This window comes from Aptenodytes forsteri, unplaced genomic scaffold (genome assembly GCF_000699145.1).
Source record: "Aptenodytes forsteri isolate BGI_AS27 unplaced genomic scaffold, ASM69914v1 Scaffold124, whole genome shotgun sequence".
In the NCBI taxonomy this organism is placed as follows: domain Eukaryota; kingdom Metazoa; phylum Chordata; class Aves; order Sphenisciformes; family Spheniscidae; genus Aptenodytes; species Aptenodytes forsteri.
The window spans coordinates 796,449-815,056 of NW_008794230.1; the positions used below are offsets into that span (position 1 = coordinate 796,449).

The following is an 18,608-nucleotide window of genomic DNA, read 5'->3' on the forward strand; positions in this document are numbered from 1 at the left end:
AATCCATTCTAATCCATCCCATCTAAGTGTGATCAAATACATTTCTCTAATATTTCCAAAGCTTAATGTGCCTCTGCATAGATAATTTACATTGTTGGTGAACACAAGAATGTTCCAAATGCACGATAAACATACCAGGTCCCCATACATGCTATTACAGGTTGGCCAGTGCTATTCTGATTTAATAAATGGAGTCTCAGACATTATATTTAATTGCTTAAAATCTAGGAAAGAAAAAAAATACTAAATTAGAAATAGTCTCAATGCCAAGGATCAGCGTTAAATTCTCCCCTTTGCCATATAGGCTAAGTTCTGTCAGTGTTGCAGTGCTATAATGTTAAACTCTTGACTTCGTAAATGTATTAGCAAAACCTGCAGCTGTTCTGCATGGAGTAATATGGCACTTTATTGTCACAAAGAGTGCAATAAGCTATAAAGTGTGCATGTGGTGTGGATCTACCGCATCTCATAGATTTGGTCCCAAGGAAAATAAACCAGCATGTGAGACCATATAGTTAATGCATCCTGACGGAAATCAGGGGTATTAGACAGTGAAATATTTCCAGCAATGTACAGAAGTGGAACTTCTGGTGCCCCACAAATTTAGTGGCAAAATGCAGGTACTATGGAGGTAGGGAGGGATTTGGGAGAATCACTCTTTTGGACATAGGCATCTACATTTTACTTACATCCCATTTTCTGTAACTAAAACTTTTTTTCATCTGGGCTGCCCCACAATTTTGCCAGTTTACTCTTGAACAAAGATCTCAGTAGCTCATGGGAAGCCAGCACAGATGACGTATGCTGCAGAAAAGAGTATTATTATGTGTTTTCCAGTATACTGCTATTGCTAGCTACTATATTGGGAACTCTCTGAGTGACTGGAATGTTGTCCTGTAAAAAGTTGGGACCAGTGCCCACAGAGGCTCTTCGCATACAGTTATAATCAGCATTTCCCATTAGAAACAGAACTGAAACACCTCACTGTGGAGTAAGTTGTAATATTTCAACAGCAAAGCCACACAAGTAGTCTTGAGTCACAAGTTTGTCTCTCAAGCTGTAATATTTCAGCTGAACAATGATAGGAAAAGTAAGACAGAAGTGCATTGATACAAAATGGAGATTATTTCTCTAAGTGTGTAGCGTTAAAGCATGTTCCTTACCTAACAGCTGATCTCCACTATTCCTCATCTCTTCTTTATAAAGGTTTTAAAAAAAGGCAGAGAAGAAGCCTTGAAAATAATCTCAAACCTATGCACAATTTGATTATTGTTATTTGATTTTTATATATAAATACAGATCCTATATAGCATACTGAGACAGACAGATTTTCTGTCTGTTTCTTCTGCTCAGGAAATGAATATTATTAATAGTAGTATCATCAGAAACTGTATTATCCTCTTCAGTACCAGATTCACGAATAAAATTCATTAGTGTTCTCAGAACATTACAGCACCTAGGATTTCTCCTCCCCCACCTACCAAAAAGCTGAGTATTAGGACAGGTGTAGCATGACAATATTAACTTTCCCTCTGCATCATATAATACCAACACTAGCCAAAATAATTATTATTTTATATTGTCTTCTCCCTAGATTGTACTCAGATACAGCAAGAATTTAAACTTATCTGCAAAGGATGAACTTCACTGTCTCAAACATGTGTGGGAGATTCCCTTCCTGAAGTGTGGCAGCTGGCTCATTATCAAATGCAAACTGAAACATCTGGGTGCCAGATATGGTCACTTGCTTGTTTTGCACTGCTGAGCTATCTACAGAATATGCTGTGAAGCTATTTAATTTGAGGGGGTAATCCTATAGGTGCAGAAATCTCACGCTATTTTAAAGAAGGATGTAATTTTTCTTGTGATTACTCTTGTTTTGTCTTCTCTACAATTTTGCATGCATCTGTATGCATAGGGCAGTTCATTTGAGGACAGTTTTTCCATATCTGTGTTTCTGTAACTGCTACTTAAGGTAGAGTAACCAGTACACTATACATGGACAGTAAATTCCTTTGTACGTGGCTTTTCAACAAACATGGTCAGAAAAACTTGAAAGAAAATTAGATATCCTTTTTTTTTTATTTTGACTTCCTTTTGCTTCAAGTTTCTTCATTCTTTGTTGCAAGCTGCCAAAGACCATAAACTTTTCTCCTCCCTGTCTTTCACATACTGAATTATGCAATGGAAATTGGCTTGAAAAAAGGGATGAGTGCTTAATTTTCATGTTTCTTAGAGGTAGCCCTTTGTAACTTCACTTTGTAAAAAAAAAAAAAAAAAAAACTTTGACATTCATCACACAATGATCATATGTTTTTTTGGTTAAGTGTTATCATTTTAGCTTATTATGATCTTTTTTCATCCAGTACGTTGACTATAGCAGTCTTCAAAGAATTTGTCTGCTGATAGGCAGGACTGCACACAGATTTAAATTAAACAAAATACTAGGGGATAAAGACACGCTAAAAGAGAAACAAGCATAATTCTCCTGTTGTCTTCATTGTAGTATGCATTTCTAAAGATCCTCTCTACAGAACAGATGTTTTCCCTGAGTCTGGTGAACTGTTTTTTTTTCCCTAGATAGTCTCTGCACAGATTAGAGTCACTCATCCTGCTTTGTAATATATTTAAAAAAAAAGTTCCACTAACAATATTCCCAAATCACATTTGTATCTCCTAGCTGTTTCCATAAGCAAGAGGCAGCATATCCTATTGCTGCCTTGAGCAACACATGTGGTGACAGGCCAGTCATTTGCTATCTCAGAATAGAGAGGGTGATGAGTTATAAACTCGCCTTCAGTGACAGCACTTGTTTTTGGTGTCTCTCTTCTACCAACACTCTAATTTTCATTAAACTTGTAGGACTACATTAGCTATGTCTACAACTGCAAGTAGTGTAGTCTTTAGAAATGGATTTGTAGACAGCAACAGCTGGTACCGAGGATCCAGTTTTCACACTATACACATTTCAGGGAGTTTTAACTATCTCTTATCTGATCCTGCGGAATTTAAAGCCTGCTATAAGTGGAGACTGCTGGCGTGCTCCTAGAGCACATCTTCTCATTTAATTTAATTCTGAAGGATGTTTGTGCACTCTGAGACTGCTCTGCATTGCTCTGCAATGCAAACACAGCAAAGGGGACAACTGGTAGATTTGATTCAAAAGTCCACTGCTGATTCAAGCTAAAATGCTAGTGTATACATACCCAAACTTATTTTCTCTTAAATTTTGTATAAATTGGCCAGAGGGTTTCAAAAGGTATAGAAGTACAGCAAACAACTGAGAGAGAGAGAGAGAGATGTTCTATTTTAGTAGAACATCATGGCATGGAAAATAAAAAGTCAGGAAAACATCTCTGAAGATACTTAAGAATACTACGCAGTTTTTATAATACAGCTGCTATCCTACTCTATCCTATGCTGCTGTAATTCCTGCCAGCAAATTACTCAGACCTTTAGTAACAGCAGTTTTTTTCCATCTCATTCTGATACCTTTCACACAATACTGGCAGGCACAAAGTTATTCCTTCTTTCCGTTATTTCCCTCCATCCCAAGAGACATCTGTAAGCCCTTGTGCTTTTAAAGTGCTAGATGCTCAAAGGCTCTTCTGAAATTAATAATAATCAATGCCAGCAGCATCTCAACACCCTACCCAGTATTTGCATGTGATGGAGGGAAAACAATAGCAAAAAGAGGACATCAACATGAATTCTTCCAGCAGTTGTTTTAAATGGTGAATATTTTCCTTTTTTTAATGTGAAAAAGAAATAAACAATATCCTTAAACAAAATCTTTTTAAATCCAGAACATAAGCAGAATCTGAATTACTCCAGTGTTCTGAAAAATCTGTATTTCTCTACAGTTGTATTGGCAAACTCAGACCAATAATGGAATTTATACACTGAGTAGCCCTAGACTTTGAAAAATGCCATCCAGTAATAATCTTTCTGATTGCTACATGGTAGCTGCATCAGTTTGGGATGTGCTTTTTTAGACTGCTAATGAAGCAAAATTTAAACATTTAACAAATACTGACTCCATGTTTGAAGCCCAAAAAATTTATATGTAAGCCCTCCATTTCATTTTTGTCAGTGGAGGACTTGCTTAAGACAAAAGAGGGAACTGTAGGGGAGGAATATGAAACAGTTTTGAGAAAACACTGTACTGAAAGTGATGTGCGAACTGAAATGGTACAGAAGGAGTTGTACCTAAATTAAATTCTGATTATTTAGGTGAAACTTTTACATACACTAGAATATACTGGAAGAATGATTCTTCTAATATCTTAAAGAGGATGATTCAAAGCACATTCTGTAATGTAAGAAATTCTCTGAAGGGGGCTATGAGAAAATATCCATGCAAATATGATACATTGAGTGTAAGAAACACTTACCTTGTTGAATATCCTTCATCTCCAGGTGCAAACTGGATATTAAAATTCCTACAGTTTGAGACCGTTTTCCATCCAACAATTTGATAATCTAGAAAGATGATACAAAATGATCTGAGATCAGATGAACACTCTACAAAGGGTTCATTCACATTAACGACAGAAGCTTATTTGTGAATTGAATGCAATGTGTCTCCAAACATCAAACCTAAATGTGGTAGTAAGACCTTCATCTTATCTCTATGCTCTGCACCTTAACAAATGGCTGATAAATGTAAGCTTGAATTCTCACCAGGTCTAGTAAAGAACATCACCTCTTACTTGTAGGATGCTATTAAGAAAGAAAAAAAAGGCACATGAAATATTTTTTCTGGAATATACTTTTTCCCCCTTCTCCTTAAGGTGATCAGGGCAGAACTATTTAAGACATTGTGAGTACATCACAAGTTCCTTAATTTGTCTGCTAGTTTATAGTTCAGTGTGAACAGATTTAAGTCTATCTTTTTGACAAAGGATCAATTCTTGACAAAGGACAATTGGGGAATTCTCTTCTTATGCCCTCTCAACACTATTTCTGGAACACTAGGGGCTACTGAAAGGATTTCTTTCACTCTTGTCTGAATGTGCTTCTTCCTCACCCTTGACACTTCACAAGGATTTGAGGATTTTGTTCACGTTTTGGGTAACAGACACTTGTTAGTATAATATACTGACATTCAGATTGTAATCTTTTCAGATGTCAGGTGGGCGGAGGAGAAGAAAAAGGAGTCAGGGAAACCTTGAGGAAGTTGTTTTGGCTGGTTGAAATTAGTGATACTGATGTGGATCAGTCAATAAATAAAGTAATGAAAAGTAAAACATCAGAATTTTAGAAGTGTAGTTCAGATGTTAGAAATGTCAAAACCAAACTTCCCAGAATGTTTGGACTGTTGGTATTTGTGATTTTGGTTTATGTCGTAAGGAAGATGTGACAGCAGCACATCACAAAATGCAACACAGACATAAGCTCTTCAAAAAAAGAAATGTTCAGATCCAAGCAGGTGGCTTACTTTATAGTGTTGATGACCAAATACTATTAAAAATACTAACTATACTACTATTAAAAATAACTAACATGTAAAATTAAAACTAATAGCTAAGTTTTCCTAAATTTATATTCCTAGTCTGAACAATATTTAATCTATATGTATTCAAATTTAATTTTAATAGTTGGGTGACACTAATATTTGGATATTTAATAATACTAAAAACTTTAAGTAATTGTTATCCCTTGTCCCCGTAATATTCTTATAGATGCTCACATTACAGACAGTTAACTAACAAAATTTATACTAACTCATACAAATGTTTCTTACCTATGTTTTATGGGATTTAGGAATATTTAGCTGTGCAACTACTTAGTTATTCACCTATATAAAAGTAGATCTGTAGTTGAAAAATACAGGAAAAAGAGAAATGATAGTGATATTTTCACCTGAAAATGCAGTTAGTTCTTCTTTATGGAGTACTGAAATTGGACAATACATGAACAAGTTGGAATACATGCTGCCTTCAACAAAGATCTGACAGATATTTTATGTCTCTGTTGTAGGGACTCAACATTTGATGAACTTATGTTAAACTAGATGTTGCATATTTTCTGCCAAAATTGGAAATAAAATCTATCTATCTTGAGAGTTTTTTTCAACCTATATGAACAGCACATATGCTGGATATTAAGAAAGTAATACTATTTAAAGTGTTTTCTTCAAATGAGAAAGAATTCAGGCTCTTTATCTCCTGAGTACAGAAGCAGACAAGATGATTTGGCTACAAGTTACCATAAATGAATACTCTGTAAGCATCACATCCTGTTGACTGTGATTTTTCAGAGCAAATGTAAGTAACTGCTCAGTTTATCATGGTCATTTCTGAAGCTTTACATGAATTTGCTGAACTCCACAGCACATTAACTTCTTACAGGGATAATTACAGGCTTGAGTAGTATGCAATTTGTATAGCATTCACTGACCTCCAAGTTGACCTTGTTCAGGGGCAAATTCATAGGTTGTCATAAAGCCCATTAGACATGCCTAGTTTGAGGCAAAACCTTTCCAGACTATAGCCATTGTAGACAATATGACATTTGAAATCATCCTATTAAAGTATTTTTAAGTGCTAATATATTCTCCAGATATGATCAAACTAGCTCACATTGCTAAGCAAGACTTCCTCCTTAAAAGATTAGTGAAAAAAAATTTAAAGACCCTGTATAATTTTAAAAACTAAAACAGAGATTCATGTTTTAAAATGGCCAACTAACTGTATGTTCACATGCATTTTAGACAAATGTACACATGGTCACAATTACCAGGCATCAAACTAGACTCAGACTACCTGAAATAGCTTCAACCGATATCTGTAACTGAAGGCTAATATTTTATTCATTAGAGAGCAAAAATGGAGCAACAAGACAACAGAATAGCTTAAATTGGGCATAAAACTACTCTAAAAACACAGCTGTAATGCTAAGTAGGACTTTTGTCATAGATTTTTAGAGCCAATGTGTAACTTGGAAGATTTTGTGACAAAAATATATAATCAGTAGTAAAACAGAGAACATCTTTTCAGAGATACTCGTTTTGCCCCAAATTATGGTTATTCTGGGGAAGTCACTGACAGGGAATTAAATATGTGTGTGAATTCCAAATGGAAAGGAGGAGACACAAAAAAATCAGCACTTTTCCAGGTCATAAGAACCGTAAGGCAAATAAAATGAAAGTTTGTAAAGACTGCATTGAACTATTTAGTCTATGCTTTTAAAAGACAAATCACTGATCACCTCTCAGCATATTGGGACTTGCTTGTAGCTGGCAGTGACAGGTAAGCAGCTAAAATCCAGCTGATGCCAGTAGATGCTGCTATGCCAGCTGGCAGGGTTTGCCAGCTGCCTGCTGCTCCTCCAGACTATGAATATATCGTTGTAATGGATGCAGCACCTTCTGGCTCAGTGACAAAATTGTGACTGCTGATGCTAATTCATTTAATTCACTGATCCATAACATTATTTGCTTTATGTGGTGTTCCCCGACTATTTTTTAATGTTATTAAGATAGTTGATTTGCTGTACACAAGTGCCCCTCCTACATCTTTCAAATATTTATCATCTAATTTAAAAGTGGAGACATACTGAAGCCTGAATACATTCATAAATTATTCTGTCATTCCCATTAAAAGGTGTTTCTCTAATGTAGCCAGAAATGTATTTCATTAAATATTATACAACAGACTTCACTGTTTTGTCTAACTGCAATGTCTACATTCTGTCCAGGACATTTACTGGTGCTGAAATCTGAACAGATTCAGTTTACTTTAGTGATTAAAAGCTAAATCCTTCGTCCTGCTGGTGCATGGGTTCTTTCCATAATATTTAAATTTATTGAGAGAAACCATAAGCTAAAAAGCTGTCCTGCATATCACAGTGTTTCTCTTCATTCCCACTCTAACTTTTATGGTGAAGTCAACAGCCTGGACCGATAAGCAGTCTGCTGAAACCCTGTTCAGACAGAGGAAGAATATCCTGCACAAGAAGCAAGCAAGTATGCCCCTCAAGCCATTCTACATAAACACCCCAAGAGTTACCAATGAAATTTCAGAAGCTTAAGACTAGACATTATCTATTCTATTCCTACTCAAAGGAGAGCCAAGTTTAACTATTTTTTATTTAACATGGATGAACCATAGTTTTATATTTTTCACATATTTAAAAAATATTTTAGGAGACAATTCTATTTGCAATTCTATTGGATGAAAAAACCCTACTATTTTTAGCCTTTTGCTAAAGGACAAACAAATGGCAATTTCTCAGGATAAAATAGGTGGTAAGAAATGAGCTAGTAAGAAACATTTCAATATCTTTATTCCTATCAAAACTTTAAAACCACAAAGCCACAAAATAGATATTTACCCTTTATGGATACTTTCCATATCCTACACGACTGTAGAGCTTTGTGGTAAACAAGGAACTGCTGTATTCATTCTTCTCAGTACAGCACAAAAAATAAAAAGAAAGTGAGAGTGCCTCGGAAGAGCACGCACTAGCATTTTACTACTTCCACTCAAGTTTGAACACTGTTTATTATCTTATGCAGACAGCTGAAGACAGTCATTGTGTTTCAACCCTGCAAAGCTTCCAACATTTTCTGCAATATCTGCCCTTCTTGCGGAAACACAAAATTCATTAATTGTAATTGCTCATTTAGTTAGATGGACAAAAAACTTGCTGACAGACATATCCCTTTCAGTTAAAAAAATGCAATTCACTCAAAATATTGACACTCTTCTTAAATGAGAACACATGTTAATAATTATGTGAAGTCTGTTAGAGATAATAGACAACAGAAAAGCCATTATCTTTAATGTCCTCCTGCGTCTTTGAAATGATAATCATTGCACTAAAGGGCCAAAAATGATTGATGGACTTTCATTTGGATCTTACACCTGACACAAATTACTTGACATTTACTCATTTTTTTTGTAAGATGAAGACAGAGTGGCATCACAAACATCCAACTATCCTGTTTCTTGAAAAGTATAGAAAATACTTGAGTTTTTGAGGATAAGTTACTAACAAGTGCTCAAATATATTGGAAAAACTAACACAACTTGAAAATATGTGTAAGTCCAGCAATGGAGCTACAGAATGCACATGGAATAAATCACAGCAAAGGAATGTTCTTTTCTAAATTACCTCTTTTTCAGGCTTACAGGGTATCATAGCTTAATAAATAATGAATCATGTTTTTTATTTAATTCCAAAATATATGTCCTAATTCTGCCTTTCTTCTATTTGGTACTACAAGAACAGATTTTGGTTCTGCAAGTTTAACAGGAAAAGGAGAACCTATGGCTTGAAAACAATTACATGTGCCTACCAGCTTAAAAATGTGCATGGATATGTACAGACAAGAAATGTTAAGAGTTTAGAATGAATGAAAGCAAAATTGTTTGCATGTAAAACTTCAGTCTGTCATCTGAAATGAAAACATCTACAAAATACTTTCAGAGTCTGGGAAAGATGTTAGATACTTCAAATTATATTCAAATCTATTGAAAGCTGAGTTCTTTCAAAAACAACTGATGGGGGGGGGTGTCAGAAAAATAGGTTAGATTTTTAATATGCTATTTGTTTTCAGTTTTCATTGTTTTCATGAACAGCTATGGACCTTAATGGTACTGTACTGAATCTACTTACAGTTGAACATTTTTGGTACGTAAAACTTTATAGTTGAAATCCATTTACAATTTCACAAATATAACTTACAATATGGTTTTTCAAATAAACCATACATTCCTAGACAAATGCTTTAATGCGAGTGTTAGTGGATAATACAATAGGTGCAGAAATCATATGTCCAGAATGCTACAACTGAAATCTAAGCATAAGAAAATATAGACATGATGATGAAAACAGTCTAGATTAACAGTTGCACTTTCACAAGCATGTCAGTGATACTTTAAAAATAGAAGTTAAAAATAGAAGTCATATTCAAAAGGCATTTAAGGTCTAAATGTCCAATAGAATCAATACCTAAATTGAAGTTATATACTAAAATAACCTGGTGGATCTAGCCCTTTTTCTTCTTGATTTCCAAGAAGCTCTAACTTCTAAGTAATTTTGAAAGTGGGACCAACTACGCGCATTTGAAAAAGCTTAACTAAAGACCACAACACTTTACATGGTGTAAATACTTTTAGATCTAATGTATACTACCAAGCTGCATCATACCAGTAACTTATGTATTTAGATTAAGCTAACTGAATTAGCCAAAACCAGAGAGAAATTTATTTGATTCATATTCAGAGGCTAATGAACAACCTTATTTTTGTCCAGTAGCTTCAACTTTGCCTGCTGCAAATTCAACCACTTCAGAATTATCCTAGGAAATAAATCCCACTCCTTCTACACATTATTTATCCACATAGAGTCTCTGGGGAAGTCAGGATGCAAGCAGTAGTCTCTTTTCCATTTCCTAGATATCACATCCAAAAAATCACTGCATTGTATTACCTCGTATAAGATTATAATGCTTTTAGTCTTACACTTCAAAAGCATTCTTATGAGAGAAGAATTACATTTATTAATCCTTAAATATATTGCACACTATTTTGCTCTAATATTGGGACATAACTGATATATTCATCTAGACAGTAAATTCTCCCCATCTAGAAAAGACAAACTCTACTCTCAAGACATAATACCTAAAAAATGAGAATATTTATTTTGATCAGTACCTACATAATACTGTAGAACTTTTATTTACAAGATTGCATATATGCAGAGCAGATAAATGCAGAAGAATAAGGGTTTCCTGAATATTTCAGAGGATGTAGAGTTGGAAAAAACACAACAGGTTCTTCCAAAGCTGCTAGATTTTCCAAAGGAGTGCATGATCGAAGAAGCATGAGCAGCCACACACTTTGTAGAGCTTCTAAGCCCAGATAAGCATTACCATAGCAAACTTCAAGAGTATATAAGTGTACCAGAAAGGTACATCTGACCTTCATTTAAACTATATTATTTTTACATTGTATCACTATCAAGTGAATATACTATATTTTTCCAAAATAAGTTAATATATGCCTAAAAATACATAAAATCACCCTCTGTGCAGTCCTTTAAGAATTTATATTACCATTGCTGCTGGAAGGTTCTTAACTTCCCTTCTTTTTTTCCCCACATATTTGTTAGAATACCTTATTTTTTAATAACTGCATTTCAGATTCTAATAACTAGAAAGCCTCTAGAAACTAGTGTAACTCAATTAATAAGCCATTTTCTGGCAGGCACGAAAGCAACAAATTTGGGAATCATGAAAGTGCTTCCACTCTGGAAAAAAGGGTAGCCAGCTGTTTCCATTCATAGGACAATGGACAGAAAGTGGACTTTATGCCTTTTAATTGAGTAACAGAATCATGATGTTGGAAAGGCGCTCAAAATGTCATCCAAAGCATTTATGCACTTCAAGATAGTATTAACTATATATGTATCATTCTAAATAAATTTTCTTAAAGATGTCCCAATACAGTAACACAATTTCCCTAGCCAAAATTTTTCTGCATTCCTTTGCTATCCTTACTCTTAGAAAGCTTTTAATATTTTTTCTTTGCAGCAGCTGCATGCACTTGATGACACTTACTGTGTGTCCCAATCAACCTTCTCTTTCCTAGACTAAACAATCATAATAATTCAATTCTTTCCTCAGAGACTACTTTTACACTTTTCATCATTCTCACTCTTCTTGACTCTTTACAGTTGGTAAACATTTTTAATGAAGGGCTGTAGTGCTTACATCTAGATGCAGTTCTTAACTGAGACATGACGAGTAGATTGTCTTGCAAGTAATACTTCTATCGATCTATCAGAGTTTTGTTTTCCCTTTCTAGTAGTACCACGATTTGACAATTCATGTTCCTCTTGTGAGCCATTATAATCCCAAGATCCTTTCTGCTAAACTATTACCTAGTCAGTTAGCCAGTTGTACCCCATCTTATTTTTAGGTAGCTGAATACCCTTAACTGTATTAACCTTGTGGTTAACTGTATTAGCTTTGTGCTTATCCCTATCTTTCAGACCATATCTCTGATATATGAAAGCTTTCAAAAGGGTCTACTCCAGTACATTTGAAGCCTCTTGCAACTAGGTGGTGGCTGCAGAGGTAATATTCCATTATCCAGGTCATAAGTGAAAATACTGAGGCAACCAGACCCAGCATAGATGCCCACAGAATCCTCAATGTATTCTCCTATTTTGACACTGAGTATATGTATGATTATAAATATATTCTATATTATTCATATTTATTTTATAAATTATATATTATATTGTAAGTACATTTTATATATACGAGTATAAATGTGTATACGAATATAAATACACACTCAGAAGTTTCCCTTCTGAGCATAACTTGCCAAATGGTACTGGAAAACAGACAATCCGTTCCATTTATGTAGGACAAGATTTAGATATTTCTGGCTGAAAATGGTAGATGTCTATCAGCTGTAAGCAACAAAAGCATAGCATACAGTGAATATTTTAATCTGTGTCACCATAAGGTGTCTACTATGTGGACAAATGGGTAAGAATAGAACAAAGTGAAATTTCTATAGACTTAATGTGATGCTTTCCACAGAAGCATTCATTTTACAGACTAAAAATACAGATTATTCTGACTGGTTTCACAAAAATAATAATTCTGAGAATAAATTGAATAATATTCTTTTATTTGGAACTGCAAAAGAAATGTAAATAGATGGTAAAGAGTCATAATTCACAGGCCACATTGTTGAAGTCTTCTTAGTTTTATAAAGAAGACCCAGTTAAATGAGAAACAATCCCCCTGTAGTTTGAAAGATAGAATCTTACTTCCAATTTCATAAGGAACTTCATTGTGAAGCACTGATATAATTCTCATTTAAGGAGAAAAGTATTAAGTAATCATGTTTTAATAAGCAATCCTGCACCACCTACTGGTCTGTCATTTCTCTAAACACCAAGCAGGCTGAACTTAATTTGTATAAGATGGTATGAAATAGGACAAAGTTTGTGCAGAGAAGAGATTTAATGCAGTGAATAGGTCAGCAATGACATGTATTATTAAATAAAATAGCTTACCTACTCCAAACACAAACTACTACTCCAGATTCTATCGCTGTACCTATACCTTGCTCTGGAAGGCTTTTTTATAGAACATGAGAAAGGAATTTACAAAGAAATACAAAATGACACAGCATCAACTAAAAATTATAATATATGATGAACCTCATAAGATTCATGTCTTTCTTATTGTCTGTAGAAAGTATCTTTGACCAGACTATGCAATTCCATACACCGTGACACTTGTAGCATTCTTAAGACCAGACAATCACAAATTTCTGTACTGAAGCAAAGAAAAAGATTGTTGTTAAAACCCTAGTAGGTAGATTTAACTGTTAGAAAAAAGGCAAGAGAAGTTGAGACCTGAGAAAAAGCTTGAGAAAGCACAAATGAAGCCAGCAGAACTGATAGTTTTACATTAATCTACAGGAGCTTTCTGTCACTATCTACTAATAAACCCCCCTGTAACTAAATAAAATGCCTCTCTACTACTGTATCACTTGCAGCCCACCAAGACTGATCCATTGGAGCCAGCCTGCAGACATCTGGGCTTTCAGAGAGACAAAGAAAAACACAGGATCATCAAAGAGGACCAACTGCCTATAAAAATATTCAGCTGCTACTATGAGTCATTTAACAGAGAAAGGTGGAAAGACAGGATATACAATTAAAAAACGCTTCCATACTCAATTAAATTCAAATTTCACTTGAATTCTAAAAGCTGATTTATTTTTAATTTTTAAATTGACCAAATGATGAAAAGTTTAATATTGTTGACCATGAGTTTTTGAAATTTTCACAGAAACCCCTACAATTCCCATGGTTTGTAACACGATGATCATAATCCCATGAGTTTTACCAAACTAAAGACATAGTAATAGATATAACTCTTAATTTATCTTTTAGGGGATTTTTTTTTTTATTTTCAAACTGTACTTTAAAGGAACTTTTGAAATTTCATTAATTTCAGTAAATATATCCCTAGTCTTAAAATAATAAGCTTACATTTAATAACAAAACAGAATAATTCAAACAGTGACATAAATAAAGAAAATATCTTTGTAAGAAAATACATTGGCTTCTCACAAGAAATAGTAATTATTATTATACCATTATTTCCTATATTGTATAGAGTAACTATTATCCAATTCAATTTTGGATAAAGTTAAGAGAGATCATTAAAAAATTGTGCTGCTGTAGCAAATAAGTTAGTTAACAAAGCAGCAAGGAAAAAGAATAATGCAATTTCATCTTTCAGAATATAGGCCTAATTCTCTACCTGGTTTGCTGTCATACACCTGGAGAAATAGGTATATTTACTTAATTTCTGAGATTTTGAATAACAAAGGTAACTCTTTGCACATATTATTTCTCCATTAAAGTTACATTGGTTACATTCTTCTTCAAAGTTCTTTAGAAACCTGTATTTCCTATTAAATAATTCTTTCTGAAAGAGGTAAATTGATGAAAAGTAAAAATAAATTTACAAAGAGGGCATCAGAAATGTGAAGTAATGGGATTTACAGATATAGCTGAGTACTGCATGCCATATGTACTTGAAGCATTTGTCAAGTAAAATATGTCAAAATATTTTTCACAGAGATATTAATGTCCAACTTCAATCTAATATTTGAAGGACTGTAACAATTAATAATTTCTTTAAGGTGTATTTACAAATGCCAGCATGACCCCATCCTGGCCCCATTTTTCATTTTTCACTTTTTGCATCATGAGTTTGAATTTTATAAATTCTGTAGCCTTATTTACACTTCTCATTAACTATTGTGCTAAGACACAATATAGGAAGTTTATGATTAAAGATGTTTTGAAAGATCTGATTGCACTGATATGTATCTATGTATGTATATTTCATGTTATATGTATTATAAAATTGAAAAAGGTAGATAGCATAGCTTACATACAAAGTGCCCTCTTGTGGTTCCAAGCAGGTAAACTCAAACAGATTTACGATACAGTATATATTTAAATGGATTTCTAATATATAACCACATTGTTTTAGGAAAACAGTATCGATTATTATTCAGCCTAGACTTTCCCCTGCAGCAAATACTACTAATGCCATTTCTTTGTCCTATCTGCACATAGTAATTGACAAGTAAAAGATCTCTCTGTAACGGATCATGTCAGAGGCAGACAATATCTGTGCTATGGTAATGACATAGCTACTGCAGAAAATTTTGGCCATTAAAGACATGATTGTCCTGTCCCTTCCTGACACAGCTCTTTAGCTATACCGGAAACAAGTTTTTTGGCATTCCTTATTCAAAACGTCTAACAGTCCTATCTTGCTTTATACTTTATTATTCCAATAAAATTAATCTCAGTGGAAGAGAGGTTTGCTAGAGTAACTTAATGACAGCCTTTAATTATAAATCAGTTCAAGGGCAGACATGGCCTTAAATATTGGCACCTTTAGATACGTATTAGAACTTTCACTCAGTTCTCCTATACAATATTTTTTCTGCCTCACTGGGATGTGGAACTTTCATTTTCAAATGCAAGAAATCTTCCAAGGTAAAAAATAACCCCGCATTCTCAAGCAAGAGTTGAATCAGCAATCCACCTATTTTGCTTTAAAATGAGATTTACAAACCCATCTGTTATCTGTTTGTTCAAAAATAAATAAAATGAAACTAAACAGTGACACAAAAAAAGAAAATACAAAGAAACAATAAATACCTTTTTGGCCTTGGTTTTTTTTTCATAAGTCTCTGATAATGGTTTTCTTTTTTCCTGAGTGGTGTCTTTGGAGAATAAATATTCAAACTCGGTAGTATCAAGTATGTCAGGTTCTTCTAGTGATTCCCATAATGTTGGCATAGCATTTTTCCTATAAAAGGAAAGTTAATAATAAAACTTCCAATAAACATTTATGAAAAACCATAATAGAGCTAACCATAATAGATGAAAATCCATAATAGATTTAAAACTCAAAGCAACATGCACTGCTGCTATACAAACAGCATTCCTTCCCTATACCTTGCTCTTGTAAGGAGTCAAAATGTTTTGCAGAAGGCTGTACCAAAAAGTCTAGCTATTTATTATCCATGCCTGCTAGACTATCAAAATGCATTATTTGTATTGTACATTTTTCTGTACAACAACCAAATATTACAACTGCAGCTTGTGCAAATACATCTTGAGAAACTTCTGCCACTTCAACTAGGAGTATTTCAACAGCAGCTTTTTTAAGAAATTCCCAGTAATCTATTTAGACCTATAAAAATAAACTATATGAACAAATAGTGAACAAACTTTATTGAAGTATATTTTAAGAGCATTTGGGGTCATTTGTATAGGACTTGATTCACTTCATGTTAGCTGCAGATGTTGTAGACTCATATTTATCCTTGTTGCAGTTCTGAGAAACTAGAGTAATTATGTGGCCTATATTTCGGGAGACTAACCAGTATTGTGCTCCATTCAACCAACTGTAAATTTTAAATGTGGATTATCTTTCCTTCTTCTTTTGCCTTCCAAGACCAGATTTAGTTTTGGAACACTTTGGAACTTGTTTACACAATCCTCTAGTTTTATCTGGATTTGGGGAAAATATTATGTAGTGCTGCAAACACGGCATTTCAATTCTGAATGAGCTTTGTTTCAAAATTTCAATGCTTCAGGAAAATATGTGAGACAAAACTTCTGAGTGCTCTTCTTGTCCGTTTATCAGTAGAAGGTGGGCCCACTTCTTCCAGCAGATGTCACTAAAAGGCAGTGATATTATTTGCAATTAAAAAAAAAAGTGATGAAAACTCCTATAAAATACAAATGGCTGATGTTACTAAACATACTTTTATTAGACGTAATATGCAATACACACCTACCAATTTAAGGGGAACCAAAAGAAATTTTTTTTTTTTTTTCAAATTTAGGATTTTTTCTACTTAATACTCAACTGTACATTTAGTATCGTGAATGTTTAAGGTACTCTAATTTTTCCATTAGCATCCGCTGATGCAGCATATTCTGTGTCAACGGGACATGCTTACAGCTCCACAGCTTCACTCTCCCTGATATTAGCCATAGTGTCAGCCACACTGAAGAATGAAGGATTCTTTCTGGCTCTGTAACAAGAACTTTGAAGTCCTGGATAGCTGCTGATCTGAGCAGCAGACCCTTGAAGAAGTTTCCAGTTCTAGTGCAGACCATGAAAATGCTGGACCATTACATCTGGTGATCAGCAGTTCACCAGAAAGCTATGACTTAGACCTTATCTTGCGTTCAGCAAAAGCTTGATGAACCAGCAATATTTCAGAACAAACATTTTGATTTCAGTGAATCAATAAGCAGAATTTCAATAAGGTTTATTTATGGACATTCACTATGAAACAATTTTTCACTAGTAATTTTGGGAAAGTAAAACCAAAATGCTCAAACTTTCTGGTCCAAAATATTTCAATGCCTTTAATTCTGAATCACTGAAAGAATACAACTGACATTTCATTAGCCTTTGTTTCCTGTCAAACATTTTATATAAAATATTAACACCTTACAATGCTCTTTTATACCAGAATAATGATTCTTTCTCATCAAAATAAATTCAGACAAAAAGCTGTAAATGAAAATAAAACTCATATTTAAATCCATTTAAGTGCAGGTATTTACTTTAAAAGTGTTTAAATATATTTCTAAAAATAACTTAAAATAAAAGATTAAGAATAAAAAATAACTCAAAATAAAAGATTAAGAATAATCATAAATAATTTGTAATACTTAAATAAATAATTTATAGTTTATAGTGACAAGTAATCTATAATAATAATCTGTAATATATAATATAATATAGTCATAGTATATAATACAGTATGTAATATAGTGTGTGTATATATTGTATAACAATAACATATATAATATTACTGTTATGACTATAAGCCATATATAATAATATAATGTAATTTATTAAAATGTTTAAAATAAACTTAGTATCTTTATAACTGTACTTATGCTAAAATAATTTTGAACACAGATAATAATGATTTGAATTTTAAGACCCAAATAATCATGTCATTTCATTACTTGTGTAACACAGGACCTGAATTTTATTTCATGATTCTAGCAACTCCTTGTTAAACTAGAAATAGTTTGTGTCACTTAAGTATCCCCCCAAAAATACTTTTTTAGCCAACCCTCTTAATGGAGCTCTATGTTACATTGATAAACACTTGAAGCAAGGTTAGAATCAGCCAAAATCCAAAAGAACAGCCGAGCAGCACTGAAACCACATACCACTGTGGCAGTAAGGTATGCATGCTGGCCCAGAAAGTGTAAATGGGAGTACTTCTTTTCTCCTGCCAGCTGAATAAATGGATAGCATAAACAAAAGTTGTGGGATCATTTCAAAAAGACTGTCCAAAAATTGTTTATTTGTGCCTGTTCACCAAATGATCCCTTATAAACAAATCAATAAACCAGTGTCCTGGTTTTGGCAGGGATAGAGTTAATTTCCTTCCTAGTAGCTGGTACAGTACTGTGTTTTGGATTTAGGGTGAGAACAATGTTGATAACACACCGATGTTTTAGTTGTTGCTAAGTAGTGTTTACACTAGTCAAGGACTTTT

At 33.7% G+C, this 18,608-nt stretch overlaps 1 protein-coding gene across 1 annotated transcript in view; it reads right to left on the reverse strand.

The window, feature by feature from the left end:
- FMN1 (formin 1) overlaps window positions 1–18,608 on the reverse strand; it is a 157,833-nt gene that overhangs the window by 75,939 nt on the left and 63,286 nt on the right. Inside the window, 2 exon segments of the mRNA XM_009285818.1 lie at window positions 4,395–4,482; window positions 15,727–15,877. Of these exon segments, the coding sequence (XP_009284093.1) occupies window positions 4,395–4,482; window positions 15,727–15,877 (239 nt within the window).